The 17,094-nt window shown below is 33.0% G+C and overlaps 3 protein-coding genes across 6 annotated transcripts; 2 read left to right on the plus strand and 1 right to left on the minus strand.

The window, feature by feature from the left end:
- The first annotated feature begins 3,137 nt into the window (after window positions 1-3,137).
- On the plus strand, window positions 3,138-9,116 carry MFS16 (Major Facilitator Superfamily Transporter 16). 4 transcript variants are annotated; one of them, XM_008196496.3, is made up of 12 exons: window positions 3,138-3,309; window positions 3,373-3,525; window positions 3,582-3,754; window positions 6,531-6,751; window positions 6,811-6,943; window positions 6,995-7,161; window positions 7,214-7,312; window positions 7,386-7,430; window positions 7,823-8,015; window positions 8,182-8,330; window positions 8,546-8,747; window positions 8,800-9,116. In XM_008196496.3, the coding sequence occupies exons 2-12, from the start codon at window positions 3,425-3,427 to the stop codon at window positions 8,967-8,969; spliced, it is 1,653 nt and encodes a 550-aa protein (XP_008194718.1). In that variant the 5' UTR covers window positions 3,138-3,309; window positions 3,373-3,424; the 3' UTR covers window positions 8,970-9,116. The 4 variants fall into 4 exon arrangements, with proteins under 4 accessions (XP_008194718.1, XP_008194719.1, XP_008194717.1 ...); XM_008196497.3 differs by having other exon boundaries at window positions 3,378-3,525; XM_008196495.3 differs by having other exon boundaries at window positions 3,139-3,309; window positions 3,353-3,525.
- Window positions 9,015-9,917, minus strand: pen-2 (presenilin enhancer). The gene is made up of 3 exons (XM_008196498.3): window positions 9,787-9,917; window positions 9,635-9,739; window positions 9,015-9,584 (listed from the first exon to the last, which is right to left on the minus strand). Exons 1-3 carry the CDS (start codon window positions 9,845-9,847, stop codon window positions 9,445-9,447), a joined length of 306 nt encoding a protein of 101 aa, XP_008194720.1. The 5' UTR covers window positions 9,848-9,917; the 3' UTR covers window positions 9,015-9,444.
- Window positions 9,918-9,940: 23 nt separating this feature from the next.
- Window positions 9,941-16,509, plus strand: okr (okra). Its single transcript, XM_008196499.3, has 5 exons — window positions 9,941-10,214; window positions 10,270-10,440; window positions 12,296-13,948; window positions 15,968-16,249; window positions 16,305-16,509. Exons 1-5 carry the CDS (start codon window positions 10,212-10,214, stop codon window positions 16,452-16,454), a joined length of 2,259 nt encoding a protein of 752 aa, XP_008194721.1. The 5' UTR covers window positions 9,941-10,211; the 3' UTR covers window positions 16,455-16,509.
- Window positions 16,510-17,094: the final 585 nt, after the last annotated feature.

Raw genomic sequence — 17,094 nt, forward strand, 5'->3', positions numbered from 1 at the left:
AGATTTTTTGTTCAAGGACCCTTAATCGTAATGAGTTGTATCATATATTTTTTTCGTAATACGACTTTTAGTTTTCGCGTTATGAATTTTTTTGTTGAATAAAATTTTCCACTAAAAGAAATACTTTAAAATGTCAGGTCTCGTTGAAAGTTGGTATAATACAGAAAATGAGCCGCTGAATTCAATGGAACAAACCGCATTGCTCTACGACTTTTAGTTTTCGAGTTATGAATTTTTTTGTTAAATAAAATTTTCAACTATGACAAATGGCTACCCTAAATTTAGGTAAAAATTTATAAGTTTTTAATTCTTGTGAAAAATTTATATAATATGTAAAATGAGCCGTAGAATTCAATGGAACAAACCGCATTTCTCTACGTCTTTTAGTTTTTTTTGTATGAATTTTTTTAGTGAAAAACTTTGATCGCCTCTGTAGCCGGAACCGTTGCCCGGAGCGGCTCCGGGTTTAGACGAAAAAATAGATAAAATTAAGCGCTATCAGATGGTTTTTTGTTCGTTGCTCTAAGTCTTACAGTTTCCGAGAAAAACGCAAAAAAAGGTTTCCATTTTCACTTTTTTTCAATTTTCAACCGCCAATTACGGCGAAACTATTAGAGTTATCGAGAAACGGAAAAATGGAGGATAACCGGAATGAAAAACTCTACAAAATGGCATAGGACTCAAGGCGATATCTCGCAAAAAAATTTTCAATTTTCAAACGCCGATTACGGCCAAACTAAAAGAGTTAGGAGAAAACGCTTTTTTAGATCGGAAAGAGCACATCAAAATCTATAAGATAGAATCGGTTTCATTTGATTTTGAGACACTTTAAGAATTGACCGATTTTAAGGGGGGGGTGTTAACTTTTTTTTAATTTTTTTTATTTTCCCATTTATGGCTAAACTATTCGAAAAAGTAGAACTATTTTGATCCATATCCATGCAAAATGATCCGGGGAATCGATGGGCATCAAGAAAATTGCCAAATTCCCAATAGTTTTTTAGTTATGAATTTTTAAAAATTTTACCAAATTTTGCATTTGTCTCCAATTTGCTCGAAAACTATTAGTCGGAGAACAATATTTTTTTTTGAAAAAGATAGATAATTTAAAGAGCTTTCCAACGATAATACACTTCATGGGGTTATCTCAGATAGTTCCGGAGCTATTACTCGACAAATGTTCCGGGTACCCAAAATCGACAAAAACTGCGACGAAAATTGAAAAAATCAAACATCAAAAAATCGAACATATGGACTTTTTGTGGACTTTTAACAACTTTTGTGGGTTGTTAAGACATATAGAAGTCCATAAAAATTTGCTGAAGTGAGTTTAAAAAAATTTTTTTTTCATCACTTTGAAGGTAAGTTATTACTCAGGAAATTTTAGCAAAAAAATTGAAAATTTTAAATCTCGTGAAAAGTTGGTATAATACAGAAAATGAGCCGCTGAACTCAATGGAACAAACCGCATTGCTCTACGACTTTTAGTTTTTTTTTTATGAATTTTTCTAGTGAAAAACTTTGATCGCCTCTGTAGCCAGAACCGTTGCCCGGAGCGGCTCCGGGTTTGGTCGAAAAAATAGATAAAATTAAGCGCTATCAGATGGTTTTTCGTTCGTTGCTCTAAGTCTTACAGTTTCCGAGAAAAACGCAAAAAAAGGTTTCCATTTTCACTTTTTTTCAATTTTCAATCGCCAATTACGGCGAAACTATTAGAGTTATCGAGAAACGGAAAAATGGAGGACAACCGGAATAAAAAACTCTATAAAATGCCATAGGACTGAAGGCGATATCTCGCAAAAAATTTTTCAACTTTCAAACGCCGATTACGGCCAAACTAAAAGAGTTAGGAGAAAACGCTTTTTTAGATCGGAAAGAGCACATCAAAATCTATAAGATAGAATAGATTTCATTTGATTTAGAGACACTTTAAAAATTGACCGATTTTAAGGGGGGGGGTTAACTTGTTTTAAATTTTTTTTATTTTCTCATTTACGCCTAAACCATTCGAAAAAGTGGAACTGTTTTGATCCAAACCTATGCAAAATGATCCGGGGAATCGATTGACATCGAGAAAATTGCCAAATTCCGAATAGTTTTTTAGTTATGAATTTTTCAAAATTTTACCAAATTTTGCATTTGTCTCCAATTTGCTCGAAAACTATTAGTCGGAGAACAATATTTTTTTTGAAAAAGATAGATAATTTAAAGAGCTTTCCAACGATAATACACTTCATGGGGTTATCTCAGATAGTTCCGGAGCTATTACTCGACAAATGTTCCGGGTACCCAAAATCGACAAAAACTGCGACGAAAATTGAAAAAATCAAACATCAAAAAATCGAACATATGGACTTTTTGTGGACTTTTAACAACTTTTGTGGGTTGTTAAGACATATAGAAGTCCATAAAAATTTGCTGAAGTGAGTTTAAAAAAAATTTTTTTTTCATCACTTTGAAGGTAATTCAGGAAATTTTAGCAAAAAAATTGAAAATTTTAAATCTCGTGAAAAGTTGGTATAATACAGAAAATGAGCCACTGAACTCAATGGAACAAAGCGCATTACTCTACGACTTTTAGTTTTCGAGTTATGAATTTTTTTGTTGAATAAAACTGTTCACCATAAATAATGGCTACGCTAAATTTAGGAAAAAAAATTTTTAATTTTTAATTCTTGTGAAAAATTGATATATTATGTAAAATGAGCTGTAGAATCCAATGGAACAAACCGCATTGCTCTACGACTTTTAGTTTTTTTATGAATTTTTTTAGTAAAAAACTCGAAAACTATTAGTCGGAGAATAAAATTTTTTTTTTGAAAAAAATAGATAATTTAAAGAGCTTTCCAACGATAATACACTTCATGGGGAATCTCTAATAATTCAACATTAGGATAGAATATATCAATAGGTAACTCACCGTTCATGAAAAGTTTTGTCCCAAAAAAATCCACCAATTCAAAGAGAAAAATTATTATGAAAAAAGTCAGTTGTGGGTAAAGGCTGTGCTAAATTAGGTCAGAAACAAACCACAATTGTAAATTGAATCTGACACCAATAAAAATAATGTATTTAACCCTGTATTTAAAATACGAGAAGTAGTTCTTTTGCTTCCTGCGTTGGCATCTGAGAACTACACGAATTCAGCAGAACTACCACACAAACATCTGTCATATTTATTACTCTTGCCACTGACTCACTAAACTTGACGTTTTCATTGTTTTAAATTTCCGTAATACAAACGTAAATTATCAATTTAACAACAATGATCCACGATTAAGATAACAACAGCTTATCTTCAATTTTATGGTGAGTAAAACCCAAAACATAAATTTTTAAAGGTTATGTTTAGTTTCATTATTGCGTGGCAAGACTAGCCTTTGTTACAACATATCAGTTTTCCATCTGTTACCGTAAATGGAAAATGAGTTATCCCTCTTCGAGACAAATCCCTTGGGGCGTGAATTTTTTACAAAAACTGACCGACAGATGCTGTCCAAGGCTTCATTTCAACAGAGAATTATGGTAGGGTTTTGCAATTCCAAAAACACGAAAAACTGTATTTTTTGTTTTATTTTTAGCTACCGAGGTAGTGTTGTCTTTCTTACTTATGTGGCCTATATGAGTTACCACTTGTCTCGGAAACCAATTTCGGTAGTTAAGGCTGTTTTACATCAAAACTGTAGCGGGCTAACGCCTCCGCCAGATGTAATTCCTGGGAATAGATCGCATTGGTGCGATTGGGCTCCTTTCAGTAAGTGATACGTGGGCGTTAATTATATTTTATTTCGCCTTTACCGTAATTATTTATCAAAAAATGGTGATAAAAAGTTTAACTTTGTATTAGCTGTTTCAAAACTATAAAAACGCCATTCGCCAACGTCTTAAAATTAACTGTTTAAAAAAAATAATAGCTAATTTAGTTTATACTTTCAATAAGAGACTTAAAAAAAGTCACTGACGACATCAAAAACCGGAACTGCCATCATTGATTATTAAAATTATTACGCATTATTTGCTAATGGTGCCAACATTAAAACTGTTTGATAAAAAAAAGATACCAAAATAATGAAATTGGAAATATGATTTCTCCAAAATTAGCTGTTTCAAAAAAATAATAGCTAATTTAATTTATACTTTCAATAAGAGCTTAAAAAGTCACTGAGGCACGCGTTTGTCAACTGTTATACGTCAAAAACCGGAACTGCCATCATTGATTATTAAAATAGTTACGCATTATTTGCTAGTGGTGCCAATATTAAAACTGTTTGATAAAAAAAAAGATACTAAAATAATGAAATTGGAAATAGGATTTCTCAAAATTAGCTGTTTCAAAAAAATAATAGCTAATTTAATTTATACTTTCAATAAGAGACTTAAAAAAAGTCACTGACGACATCAAAAACCGGAACTGCCATCATTGATTATTAAAATTATTACGCATTATTTGCTAATGGTGCCAACATTAAAACTGTTTGATAAAAAAAAGATACCAAAATAATGAAATTGGAAATATGATTTCTCCAAAATTAGCTGTTTCAAAAAAATAATAGCTAATTTAATTTATACTTTCAATAAGAGCTTAAAAAGTCACTGAGGCACGCGTTTGTCAACTGTTATACGTCAAAAACCGGAACTGCCATCATTGATTATTAAAATAGTTACGCATTATTTGCTAGTGGTGCCAATATTAAAACTGTTTGATAAAAAAAAAGATACTAAAATAATGAAATTGGAAATAGGATTTCTCAAAATTAGCTGTTTCAAAAAAATAATAGCTAATTTAATTTATACTTTCAATAAGAGACTTAAAAAAAGTCACTGACGACATCAAAAACCGGAACTGCCATCATTGATTATTAAAATTATTACGCATTATTTGCTAATGGTGCCAACATTAAAACTGTTTGATAAAAAAAAGATACCAAAATAATGAAATTGGAAATATGATTTCTCCAAAATTAGCTGTTTCAAAAAAATAATATCTAATTTAATTTATACTTTCAATAAGAGCTTAAAAAGTCACTGAGGCACGCGTTTGTCAACTGTTATACGTCAAAAACCGGAACTGCCATCATTGATTATTAAAATAGTTACGCATTATTTGCTAGTGGTGCCAATATTAAAACTGTTTGATAAAAAAAAAGATACTAAAATAATGAAATTGGAAATAGGATTTCTCAAAATTAGCTGTTTCAAAAAAATAATAGCTAATTTAATTTATACTTTCAATAAGAGCTTAAAAAAAGTCACTGAGGCACGCGTTTGTCAACTGTTATACATCAAAAACCGGAACTGCCATCATTGATTATTAAAATAGTTACGCATTATTTACTAATGGTGCCAACATTAAAACTGTTTGATAAAAAAAAGATACTAAAGTAATGAAATTAGAAATAGGATTTTTTATTGCAAAAGCGATTAAAACAATTTAAATATTTGTTTTTCATATTTTTTGGTGTTTCGCTGCCTAACATAACAAATTTAGTAGGATGTTATTTTTTTATGAAATTTGATTTTTTTGTTACGGCTCAACGTGGAAACGATGCGGTATAATATCTCGCTTATAAAGCATTTTGTTGCACTTACACTTTTATGGCACTCCAGCTCGTCGTGCGACAAAATAATTCTTATAAAACTCGTATCATATTATAGGTTATTATGCCTAAATATTTTTGTTTCGATTAATTAATTTTTTTAAGATAATTTTAGGCACCATTCCTTTTACCCAAACTTGGCTAGTTTCGATTAAAAAATTTGCACATTTTTTAAAAATCGATGAAAATGTAATTTTTCAAATTTTGAACTTTTATACAGCGTTAGGCAAAAATATGGAATCAAGCATTTTGTGCCTTAACTATGCACTTTTCGAAGAACCCAATAAAATTTTTCGAGTTTTTTTTCAGTTTTCGAGTTATTAAATTTTTTTTAATGGCACCGCGATTTTTTTGGTAAAAGACTAAATTAATTACAATTATTGAATTAGAAGTAATTTTTGAAGTATAATCTTTCCAAAAAAATCGCCGTAGTAGGGTGCCGTTTGAAAAAAAAACTCGCAAAACTAAAAGGAATTTTGAAAAAAAAAAATTCGTTAAAAATGATCACATTTTTAAAGTAGTTGATAATGTACTATTTAGTTTTTTCGTAAGGTACATAGTTTAGGCACAAAATGCTTGGTTCTAAACTTTTGCCCAACCCTGTATGGGCACGTCATCCCTTGGTATTCTAAGTTTCCCCAGAAAAAAAAAATATATGGAGAATCAATGATAAGAAAATTTTTAACAGAACTTGTCTTTTATTCAATGAAAATACGTATTTCTATGCACAAAAACAACTATTTGTTCGCTTGTGGGTAATGAATTTCCCTCAATGTCAAAAAAAAATAATTTAAATTTTTTTTATAGTGAATATTAATACAGATCGATGCAGAACTATATTCTCCTTAATCTAGTACAGAAAAAATGAGTTATTTTTTTTATTTATTTTTATAAATGGGTATTTTTAAATTATACTATTTTTCCTATTTCCAGATGGGTCTGATGCTAGTGCGTCCCAGCTATTGGGGGAGTTAGATTCCTCGTTTTTATTCTGCTACGCAATTGCCATGTTTATTTCGGGATTTATTGCCGAACGAGTCAATCTCCGATACTTCCTGAGTTTAGGCATGCTAATGTCAGGCATTTTTAGCTATCTGTTTGGTATCGCCAAAAGTTATAATATACATAATTTAAGTTATTACATAATAGTACAAGTAAGTAATAACAATAAAATTGAAATCGTGAAATGGAAACGTGAGTAATAAATTTTTAGGGCCTTGCCGGTGTTGCCCAAACAACTGGTTGGCCTGGCGTCGTTACCGTGATGAGTAATTGGTTTGGGAAAAAAAAACGCGGACTGATCTTCGGTCTATGGAATTCGCACACAAGTATTGGCAATATTTTGGGTAATAATAGTGCGAATTTCCCCATTTTTCCTCTAATTATGTGATATGTAGGGTCTTTAATAGCAGCAGAGTACGTCGAAACTGACTGGTCGCTATCGTTCATAATGCCAGGTTTGATTGTTGGGGTTGTAGGATTTGTTTTATTTTTATTTTTGGTGGTGAATCCTAGCGATGTTGGATGTACTGTTGCTGAACCGGAAGAACGAACGCAAAATGGGGTACGTGAATAATAAACAAAAGTTTTGAATTTTTTCATTTTTTTTATTGTAGCGGCAATATAGAAAATTGCAAGATCGGGTCGCAAACGTTGATAATGTGTCGCATGTCAGTTGTGAAACCGACGATACTGATATTATTTTAGGTGAAGAGGTAAGTTTTCAGCTTCCAACATATTATTCTGTAGTTTTTTCGATTTAACTAACACCAGGAAACATTATTTTAGGCCGTCTTAACTCACAATATTCAGTACGCGTCCTTAGATGAATTTGTAAGTGCATGCTTTTTTGTTTCGTTTGTAATTTTTGGTAATTGAGGCTTCGATTGCAGACAAGATGTCTTAAGTTTTTATTATTTTTTTCCATATTGGCGTTTCAACAGTTTTTACGAATGGTGAGGGTAAATTCAACGTTTTTCAAAATTATTTACCTAGAAGCTTTGGAAATTGTATATTATTATACTAGTTTTATAAGACGTTTCATTGGACACGAATGGTTTTGGAGCACGACGAAGGAGTGTTCCAATTATAATAAGTCTTATAATATTTATTTATTTCTGTTGGCTTTATATTATTTTCATAACAATTAAAAAAACTTACGACATCAAACTGAAACAATAATTCATTTCCTAAACTACCGGTCTTATGTGTTCATATTTTTCAAGGAAGTACAGAGGCGACTGTCTGAACGGACTCGTCTATTGCCCGGCAATGAGACTTCGCCCAGAGACAACGCTATTGGTTTTCTAGGAGCCTGTCGTATTCCCGGCGTTTTAGAATATTCACTTTCGTTGTTTTTTTCAAAACTCGTCAGTTATACCTTCTTGTACTGGTTGCCATTGTACGTAAAAGAGTCACGTAAGTGTAAATTTTTTTTCCTAATCCCGTTTTTTTTAATAAATTTTCATGTAATACGTTATTGTTTAACTCTCATAATTTGCTGCGCTCACTCGTTTTGGCAAACATTATGCTCGTTAAACAAAATCGGTATTACTATTACTATTGTATTGCCTCTTTTTTTTAGTGAAAATGGGCGCTACACTTAGTGCCGATTTGTCAACTCTTTTCGATGTTGGAGGCATTGTGGGGGCCATAGCAGCGGGGGTCATAAGCGACCATAGCGGAATGTCAGCCACAACGTGTGTGGGGATGTTGGCGGCGGCGGCCCCAATGGTGAGATAAACAAGATTTGTGGTGACTTTTATTTAAAAATCAAATTTTTTTATAATAAGAATGATAAGAACACTATAAAAAGTATTAAGTATGTTGTCGTGTCTGTTTGTTTCATATTTTCCGAGTAAAATATGAGAAGGTTCCTGTTGTCTGAATGTGCTAAAATTTTGCATACATACGTAAAAAATAAAAAGTTTTTTTCTGTATTTTTTCAGATGTTCATTTATCAAAAATTGAGCTACTACAGCTTGGCTTTAAACATGGTATTACTGATAGTGGTCGGAATCCTAGTGAATGGCCCTTACGCCCTAATTACAACTGCCGTTTCGGCCGAATTAGGCACACATTCCAGCCTTGAAGGTAATTCAAAGGCCTTGGCTACAGTGACCGCTATTATCGACGGAACTGGTTCCATCGGTTTGTGATAAAATGAAAGTAATAATTCTTTAAAATAATAAAAACTTTGCAGGGGCAGCTGTTGGTCCACTATTGGCTGGCTTTGTCTCCAACTATGGATGGTCCAATGTATTCATCATGTTGATGATCTCTGATATCTTAGCTTTAATTTTGTTACTACGATTAGTTAAACACGAAATCCACAGATGTCGGAGTGTAAGAAGAGAAATGCGTATTGAATAACACTAAGTTAGTGTTGTTATGTTTGGATGTAACAACACAAATAGATTAATTTTATTTAAATTATTAAATTTTATTGTGATATAATAGTTGCAATTTTATGTCGTAAAAATATACGGAACTTCCATTAAAGTTGACAATTGAAATAAATAGTGTCTTAATAAGAACCTGGTCAAGAGTGCGTTGCAAAGTTATGACATTGGACAAAATAGTGATTAGCTGTTTCAAAACTATAAAAATGTCAACGTCGCATTTGCTCTAAATAAATTATTCATACACTTAATAATAATTATTATTAACCTGACAATAGTTACATTTTTTAATAGTTTGAAACATAGCCTCCTTGATGTATGGAGACAACGCAGAAGGCCATGGTTTGAGAAAACAACTGAACAATTTAGCCAAAACTTACGTGCATGCAATTTTCATGACTCTCTTGTCTAGGTTTTTATTTCGACTCTTGTGTGTTTGATTTATTCTATGGGGACCCTAGGGGTATTATAAATGAAATGTTGTCTGCAAATTCGCCCCAGCTGGTTCGGTTCACTTGGAAAATTGTTACCCAAGTCACAATAAGCACAAGCCAAATTAACGATCCTATTGCCGAATAAATAACATCTAAAACACGAAAAACAGAAATTTTGAGACAATGCAAAAAAACAACTCACATTTGCGTATTTCTTTCTGCTCCTCATATTCAGGCTTTCTGAATGCTTCTTGGAAAAACCAAATTGCGTTAACTGTCCAAATGAATGGTAAAAGGGCTAAACCAGCTAAGGAAACAAGGTGAGGTTAGGGAATATTTTGGGTAAATTCTCACCTCTGAAGTACCAACGGCACAAATAGAGTTTTTTATCGTTTGGCATTTTTGATAAATCCATATTTAGTGTTGTGACTTATCGTTTATCAACAAGTAATTAATAATTTTCCAAAACAAAAATGACATTTAGTAACTGCTAGAGACTTTCAAAATCAGGGTTGGTAGAGAATATTCGGTAAATTTCGCATGTTATTTACTCTAGTCCTTAGCCAAAAAATTAAACAACAACGAAAAATGGATCAATAGTTAGTGTTGTAAATTACTTTTCCGTTATTATCTTGAATAATGTACTAACAGCGAAAATAAAACTAAATCATTTAGAGACTTTCGAATTTTTTTAACTCAGATTGGTAGAACGATCGTCTCATTCTCGCGGGAAGTGTGTTTTCATAATCATAACCTAAGAATTTAAACAACAAAGAAAGATGGTAAGTAAATATTTACCATTATCATTCAATTTTAATCAATTAATGGGGGTTTTAGATGCGCAATTTTGCACCCAGTCAGTTAAAACGTCAAGGCTCTTCCGAGCAAGCAAGCTCACCAGGAATTCTTTCTACTAAACGAACTCGGAATCAATCAAGTGAAAACCCTTCAAAAATACGAAAACCTTTATCACAATTAAACAACACCGAAGTTTACATAAGTGACCATGTAAGTCATCCATTTTTTCATGTACGGCCCCTGAATAAATTTAAACTAACTTTGTTCTAATTCCCTTCATTGAAATGTGGTTAGATTAAAGAATCGGACAAATATCGAAACATTGATAAACAGGACAAGTTATTATAAGAAACGTATTTGTCTAAAAACGTACGTAAGAATAGACACCACAACTTCAGAATTCGAAGTTTGCTTAACAGAGGGCGCTGTTACAGTGGACATGGCTTCCTAGATATTCAGATTTTAGCTTTTAAATATCAAATAAATTGTTCTTTACGTCACATCTTCGACAAATCTACATTTCATATGCTTTCAGTAATACAAGAAGTGTTTTAAAAACAATGAGCAATACTTATTATATTTAAGAATTGCTCTAATTAGTCAAATTAATAAGTAATTGGTCCAGCAAGAACTACTACATGGAGGTTTAGAGCCTTCTTGCCAGGAAAAAAGGAATTAAGGATGAGGTAAACAATTATTATAAGAAAATGAAGGGAATAAAGGAATATTGGTTTGTGAAATGAAAAATACAACAAAAAAATATTTTTTCACTTGGACTTGAACAAAATGGACCTACCTTTATATGGCTTCTGCGTTGGCTACTGTTTGTAGCAAGACATTAAAAAGAAACTAAAAACAACACCATGAAAAAATCTTTATTTGCATGAAAGTTACAATAAGCGGCTTTTATCAACATTATACAAAATAAAGAATACACAATAGGTTACAATAGATGGCACTCAAACTATTAAATTTAACATCACACAGGATAAATAGAAAAAAAATGAACTTACCTTCATATGGCTTCTGCGCTGGCTACTGTTTGTAGCAATAATAAATAAATAAAAAACAAAACCGATAAAAAAGCTTTATTTGCATTAAAAAAGTTACGGTAAGCGACTTTTGTCGATTGAAATTAAAGACAAAATCAGTACAATGTGCCAATAAATTATTTGAGCGTTTTATTTTATTTATGTTTCACTGAAAGTCCCATTTAAAAAATTAAAATGCACTTTTGCCACAGTTTGTAGCAAGATAATAAATTAGAACGATGTGCCTTTAAATTACTAGTTGAAAATAATACACATTTGATTTAATTTTCTAAAAATAAATCACTGCAGGCGTACCTTTTAATTCAAATTATTTCCTTCTTAAGTCCATTCCACTGGCACTAACACACTTACCGCGATCACCGAATTTAAAATTTAAACCGAAAAAATTAGATTTTACGCAACAACAGCAAGTAACAAACTAAATAAATTAAACGGCACCAATAATTTTGTAACGCTCTAAATAAATCAAGTCGCCTCCCGATGTGACCCGTGCGACTGTTCGTTGCCGACTGTCTCGCTCTCGCCTACTGCGACGCTCGCGTAACATCACATGACGTCGCGGATGTGACGTCAAACTCACATCTATAAAACTGTTCATCAACAGAAAATTTATTAAGAAAACAGCACATTATTTTTCCTGTTTTTTTTCCTTTCTTTTGTGCAAACAAGTCAGTCAATGTTTAATAAATTAATTTATACTTATAATTTTACATTATTTTCATTATTAAAATGGAATGATTTCAAAGTGTACCAATAAAATAAAAAATAACGTAAAGTATTCGTGGATAACTGGTCTTTAAAACTCTTGCTCTATTTCGAGCACTCCGGCTACGCCGTCGTGCTCGAAAAATCGCGCGTGCTTCAAAGACCTCAATATCCACTTATACATTCCTCAATATAATTATATTTATAATTATATATTATATTATATACATGTATATATATTATTATATTTATTATATATTATAATTATATTATAAGTTTTGTGACTTTTGAAATATAAAAAATTTCAGGAGGAACTCATAAAAAAACTTTCCGCCCCCTTTAAATGCCCCGACCCCAACTACCAAGGCTGCAATTCGACCCGCACCCTGGGCCTCCGTCGCAGCGTCGCCCCTCGCCCCTTATACGACCCCAACACCCCCAACGCCCTCATCCTCTACTCGCCCCCCGAGCAAAGCGAGCACGAAAAACTGAAAGGCGACGGCCCTGTCCTCGTGCACGTCGTTGTCGACCCGTCCTTGAGCAACATCCTGCGCCCCCATCAGCGCGAAGGCGTCAAATTCATGTACGACTGTGTGACCGGCGTCCAAATCCCCAACTCGTTCGGCTGCATAATGGCCGACGAAATGGGACTTGGAAAAACCCTACAGTGTATCACCCTCTTGTGGACCTTGGTCCGGCAGGGCCCCGAATGCAAGCCGACCATCGACAAGGGGATCATAGTCTGCCCCAGCTCCCTGGTCCGGAACTGGAGCAACGAGATCGACAAGTGGCTCAAAGGCAGGCTGAGCTGTCTCATCATGGATGGGGGCCCCGATGCCAGGAAAAAACTGACCCAGTTTATGCAAGGCTTCGGCCGGACGGCAATCCCAGTGTTGATTATTTCCTACGAGACGTTTCGGATGCATGCCGAGATTTTGCACAAAAGTGAGATTGGATTGGTGTTGTGTGACGAAGGACACAGGTTGAAAAACTGCGAGAATCAGACGTATAAAGCCTTGATGGGGCTCAAGGCCAGGCGGAGGGTTCTGTTGAGCGGGACGCCGATTCAGAACGATTTGTTAGAGTACTTCAGTTTGGTGCATTTTGTCAATGAAGGGCTGTTGGGAAGTGCTCAGGAGTTTAAGAAAAAGTTTGAGAACCCCATTCTGAGAGGGCAGGACTCCACTGCCACGGACTCAGAACGACAGAAGGCGGTTGAACGGCTTAAGGAATTATCAGATTTGGTGAATCGTTGCCTAATTAGGCGAACTTCCAACCTTCTTACTAAATATCTCCCGGTGAAGTTCGAAATGATTGTAATTTGTCAACTGACCCCGTTGCAAAAACAAATCTACTTGAATTACATCAACTCGGAGGGTTTGCGCAAGGGCGTGTTGAACGACGTTGAAGTTAAAGCCTCTCTGAGTGCCTTAGCCAGCATCACAACGCTGAAAAAGTTGTGCAACCACCCTGATTTGATCATGGATAAGATTCTTGAAGGTGGGGAAGGTTTCGAAAAATCGCGCCACTTGCTCCCGCCCAATTATAATGATAAAGATGTGATGCCGCAATTGTCTGGAAAATTGATGTTGCTTGATTGTTTCCTAGCCAATTTGAAGAACAACTACAATGATAAAGTCGTGTTGGTGTCGAACTATACGCAGACTTTGGATCTGTTTGAGAAGTTGTGCCGGAAGAGGGGGTACCGGTATGTGCGTCTTGACGGAACTATGAGTATTAAGAAGAGGGCTAAAGTTGTGGCGAATTTTAATGATCCGGAGTCGGGGGAGTTTATTTTTATGTTGAGTTCAAAGGCGGGAGGGTGTGGCTTGAATTTGATTGGTGCTAATCGGTTGATTATGTTTGATCCGGATTGGAATCCGGCGAATGATGATCAGGCTATGGCAAGGGTGTGGAGGGATGGGCAGCAGAAGCCGTGCTATATCTACAGGTTCTTAGCGGTAAGGAGAATTTTATGTGGTAGTGTTTTATCTACAAATGTTTTGTACAGCACTGTTGACTTTAAAATGTTAGAAAATTACACTTGGTCTATTTCGAGCACTCCGGCTACGCCGTCGTGCTCGAAAAATCGCGCGTGTTTTAAAGAATTCAATTTCCACTTATACTTATTATTATACACACAGAGACTGAGAAACCTAGAAAAATTAGGATTTTTATTTCTTAAAAAAATGTTTAAACTTTTAAGAAGTTAAGTGGAACACTTTCTAAAAATACAATTTATGTCTGTTCCTATGTATTTTAAATTAAAATGTTCCAATAAAAAAATTTTTTGGTGTTTAGCTATGTTTTGGTGTCTATGGTGTCTCGCATACGCTCGTTGCATAACGACAGCCTTCGACCTTTAAGCTTGTATTTTTTCACTTGTATTATAATAACTATACACCGTTCACGATTGTTTTAAATTCGGACTATCTATGAAAATCTGACATTTTATTTAGCAGTACTGTGAGTTGTCATATGAAATTTTGGGTTATAATTGATGACAACCAAGGACTGTTGTCAGTTTGCTTCGTTTTTTAAATAAATAATATATATATATATATATATATATATATATATATATAGTATATTATAGTATTCATTCATACTATATTATACTATTCATTATCATTAGTTAAAAAAGTCGGGTCTGTCTTTCTTGCATCCTTCAAAGCATCTTTTGATACACGCTTTCTTATCAACAGAAATTATTTTCGACATTTTAAATTAATAAGCAGTAGAACTGACAACAGCGAATTTTTGACAAGAAACGTCATAAAGACAGTACCTGACAGGACCTGAGGCCAACCTAACAAAAATATATCTACGCCTGCTGAGAATTTAAAACAATCGTGAACGGATAATATACAATCTCAATGAACACAAATAATGAATTTGTATCATTTGTTTTTAATTTACAGGGTGTTTTACGAGTCCTGCACCCAAATATACAAAAATCACAAAACATTAGCTAAAAAAAATGTACTTTTTGTTATTTAATTTTTGGTTACCCATGACAGTAGATGTCAAACGAATTTTCATGTGTTTTATCAAGCGAGAGAATGAATATAATTCTAATATGTCTAACTTAATCACTAATTAACTGAAAGCGTTGCAATTTTTTAAGGGGTGAACAAACTAGAGATGATTATCCAATTTTTTCAAAATTTATAATCATATTCGTATCAGTATATATATTATTCGTTACATTTTATCACGTAAAATTACGGGAAACACCTTGTACTGTACTATTTTCAGACCTAATATCTTTTTTTAAAACTATAAAAACAACTGTCACCTAAATCTAATTTTTTTTTTTGAATTTTGAAAACGCCAGGAGAAAGATCTTGAAGATATAAAGGATCTAAAGATCTAATTCCCAAAGTGAAATCAAAATTATTATGTACCAGATTTTAAGAAAGTAGTTAATTTTGAACATCTTCTTGCCTTAAAACAAGAAAATGGCGTTTTCTAGGCGGAAACAAGGATCCTTTGCTTCAAAACAAAAAAACACTTACCGAACATACAAAAAAAACTTTATTCGTGCTCAGAAAAACGACCTAAGCATTGGCTTAAAAGGAAATAATTAAATTCTGACAAAGTTTTGCTTAGAAATGAACAAATTTTATGAAAGTTGTCCAAAAACTACTAACTTTACCCGAAATGTGTTTTTATTTTTATTGTTATTATTATAATGATTACTATTTTAGATAATTTACGTGACGATTTAGATAAAATCAGCTTGTTTCCGACGATTATTTGCTTCGAAACGTGAAATCTTTTATAAATCAAACTGAAAAAAAAATACAATTAATGTTACAGTTTGAATGAAAACGGCTTACTTCGGACAATTGTTTACTTTATCTTTTGAGACTTGTAGTTAATTTTTAGAATTATTTTTGCATTTTTACCTAAAATACACAAATTACTAAAAAGAAATTAGGTTTGTTTTTTACAAAGAGTGTTCCTGTTCCTTGCAGGCGGGGACAATTGAGGAAAAAATTTTCCAGAGACAAGCTCATAAAAAAGCCCTGAGTTCGACTGTCGTTGACAATAATGAGGAAACGGCGCGACACTTTAGCGTCGCCGAATTGCGTGATTTGTTTAAATTGGAACAAACGGACTCGGACACACACGAAAAACTCAAATGTAAACGGTGTTTAGGTAAAATACAAACGAAAAATCCGTCCGATGAGGCTGATTGTACGTCGGATTTGCAAGATTGGTACCATTGTTGGGACAAAAAAGGGCTGGCAGATATGGTAAATTTTTAATCAAAGTGCCCTTGAACGTGTTGGAATGGTTGGGTTTTTGTAGGTTCTTAAACAAATATGGGATTTGTCCAAATACATTTCCTTTGTGTTCCATCAAAAATCAGCCAAACAGGAAGTTAAACGAGTTAAGGAAGAAGAAGTGGAGGAAGATCCTGATTACGATGATAAGGATGATTTGGATTATTCGGAATAGTTGTATTTTCTATCTGTTGTTAAATATTAAATACGGATTAAATTTTTTTTGCATTTTGGTGTTTATTAATCCCCTCCCTGAATATATATATATATATATATATATATATATATATATATATATATATATATATATATATATATATATATATATATATAATTTCTTTAAAAAAATGCCAATAAACTACAGAATTATGTCAAAAAATGTCATTATTCTTGCAAATTCTGAGGATTTAAATAAGTTTTTAGACCAAAAATCAAGTTTTTTCACTGTTTTTATTAAACTAGAACGGAAAAATTACCAAATTTGGTCGAAATTGACCAAAAATTTACCTTTTCTAAGTGTTTATTCAGTAAAAACTCAATTATTGCGTAAAATTTCTTAAAAAATGAGCTAACAAATCACAGAATTATGTCAAAAATTACATTATTTTTGCAAGTTCTGAGGATTTTAACACGTTTTTAGACCAAAAATCAAGTTTTTCTGTCTGTTTTTCTTAAACTAGAACGAGAAAATCACAAAATTTGGTTAAAAATTACCAAAAAATTACCTTTTTTAAGCAGTTATTTCGCAAAAACTCAATTATTGCGCAAAATTTCTTTAAAAAAATGCCAATATATCACAGAATTATGTCAAAAAT

The sequence above is a fragment of the Tribolium castaneum genome, chromosome 8 (assembly GCF_031307605.1).
Source record: "Tribolium castaneum strain GA2 chromosome 8, icTriCast1.1, whole genome shotgun sequence".
Classification (NCBI taxonomy): domain Eukaryota; kingdom Metazoa; phylum Arthropoda; class Insecta; order Coleoptera; family Tenebrionidae; genus Tribolium; species Tribolium castaneum.

Excerpts from the sequence above, each read along its gene's own strand:
- MFS16 (XM_008196495.3), top strand. Across the intron at positions 6,752-6,810 it reads GTTATTACATAATAGTACAA|GGCCTTGCCGGTGTTGCCCA; the intron begins GTAAGTAATAAC and ends ATAAATTTTTAG. Across the intron at positions 7,162-7,213 it reads AAGAACGAACGCAAAATGGG|CGGCAATATAGAAAATTGCA; the intron begins GTACGTGAATAA and ends TTTTTATTGTAG.
- okr (XM_008196499.3), top strand. Across the intron at positions 10,441-12,295 it reads AAGTTTACATAAGTGACCAT|GAGGAACTCATAAAAAAACT; the intron begins GTAAGTCATCCA and ends AAAAAATTTCAG. Across the intron at positions 16,250-16,304 it reads AAAAAGGGCTGGCAGATATG|GTTCTTAAACAAATATGGGA; the intron begins GTAAATTTTTAA and ends GGGTTTTTGTAG.
- pen-2 (XM_008196498.3), bottom strand. The coding sequence starts at position 9,847 with ATGGATTTATCAAAAATGCCAAACGATAAAAAACTCTATTTGTGCCGT. Across the intron at positions 9,740-9,786 it reads GTGCCGTTGGTACTTCAGAG|CTGGTTTAGCCCTTTTACCA; the intron begins GTGAGAATTTAC and ends TTGTTTCCTTAG. Across the intron at positions 9,585-9,634 it reads GCAGAAAGAAATACGCAAAT|ATGTTATTTATTCGGCAATA; the intron begins GTGAGTTGTTTT and ends TTCGTGTTTTAG.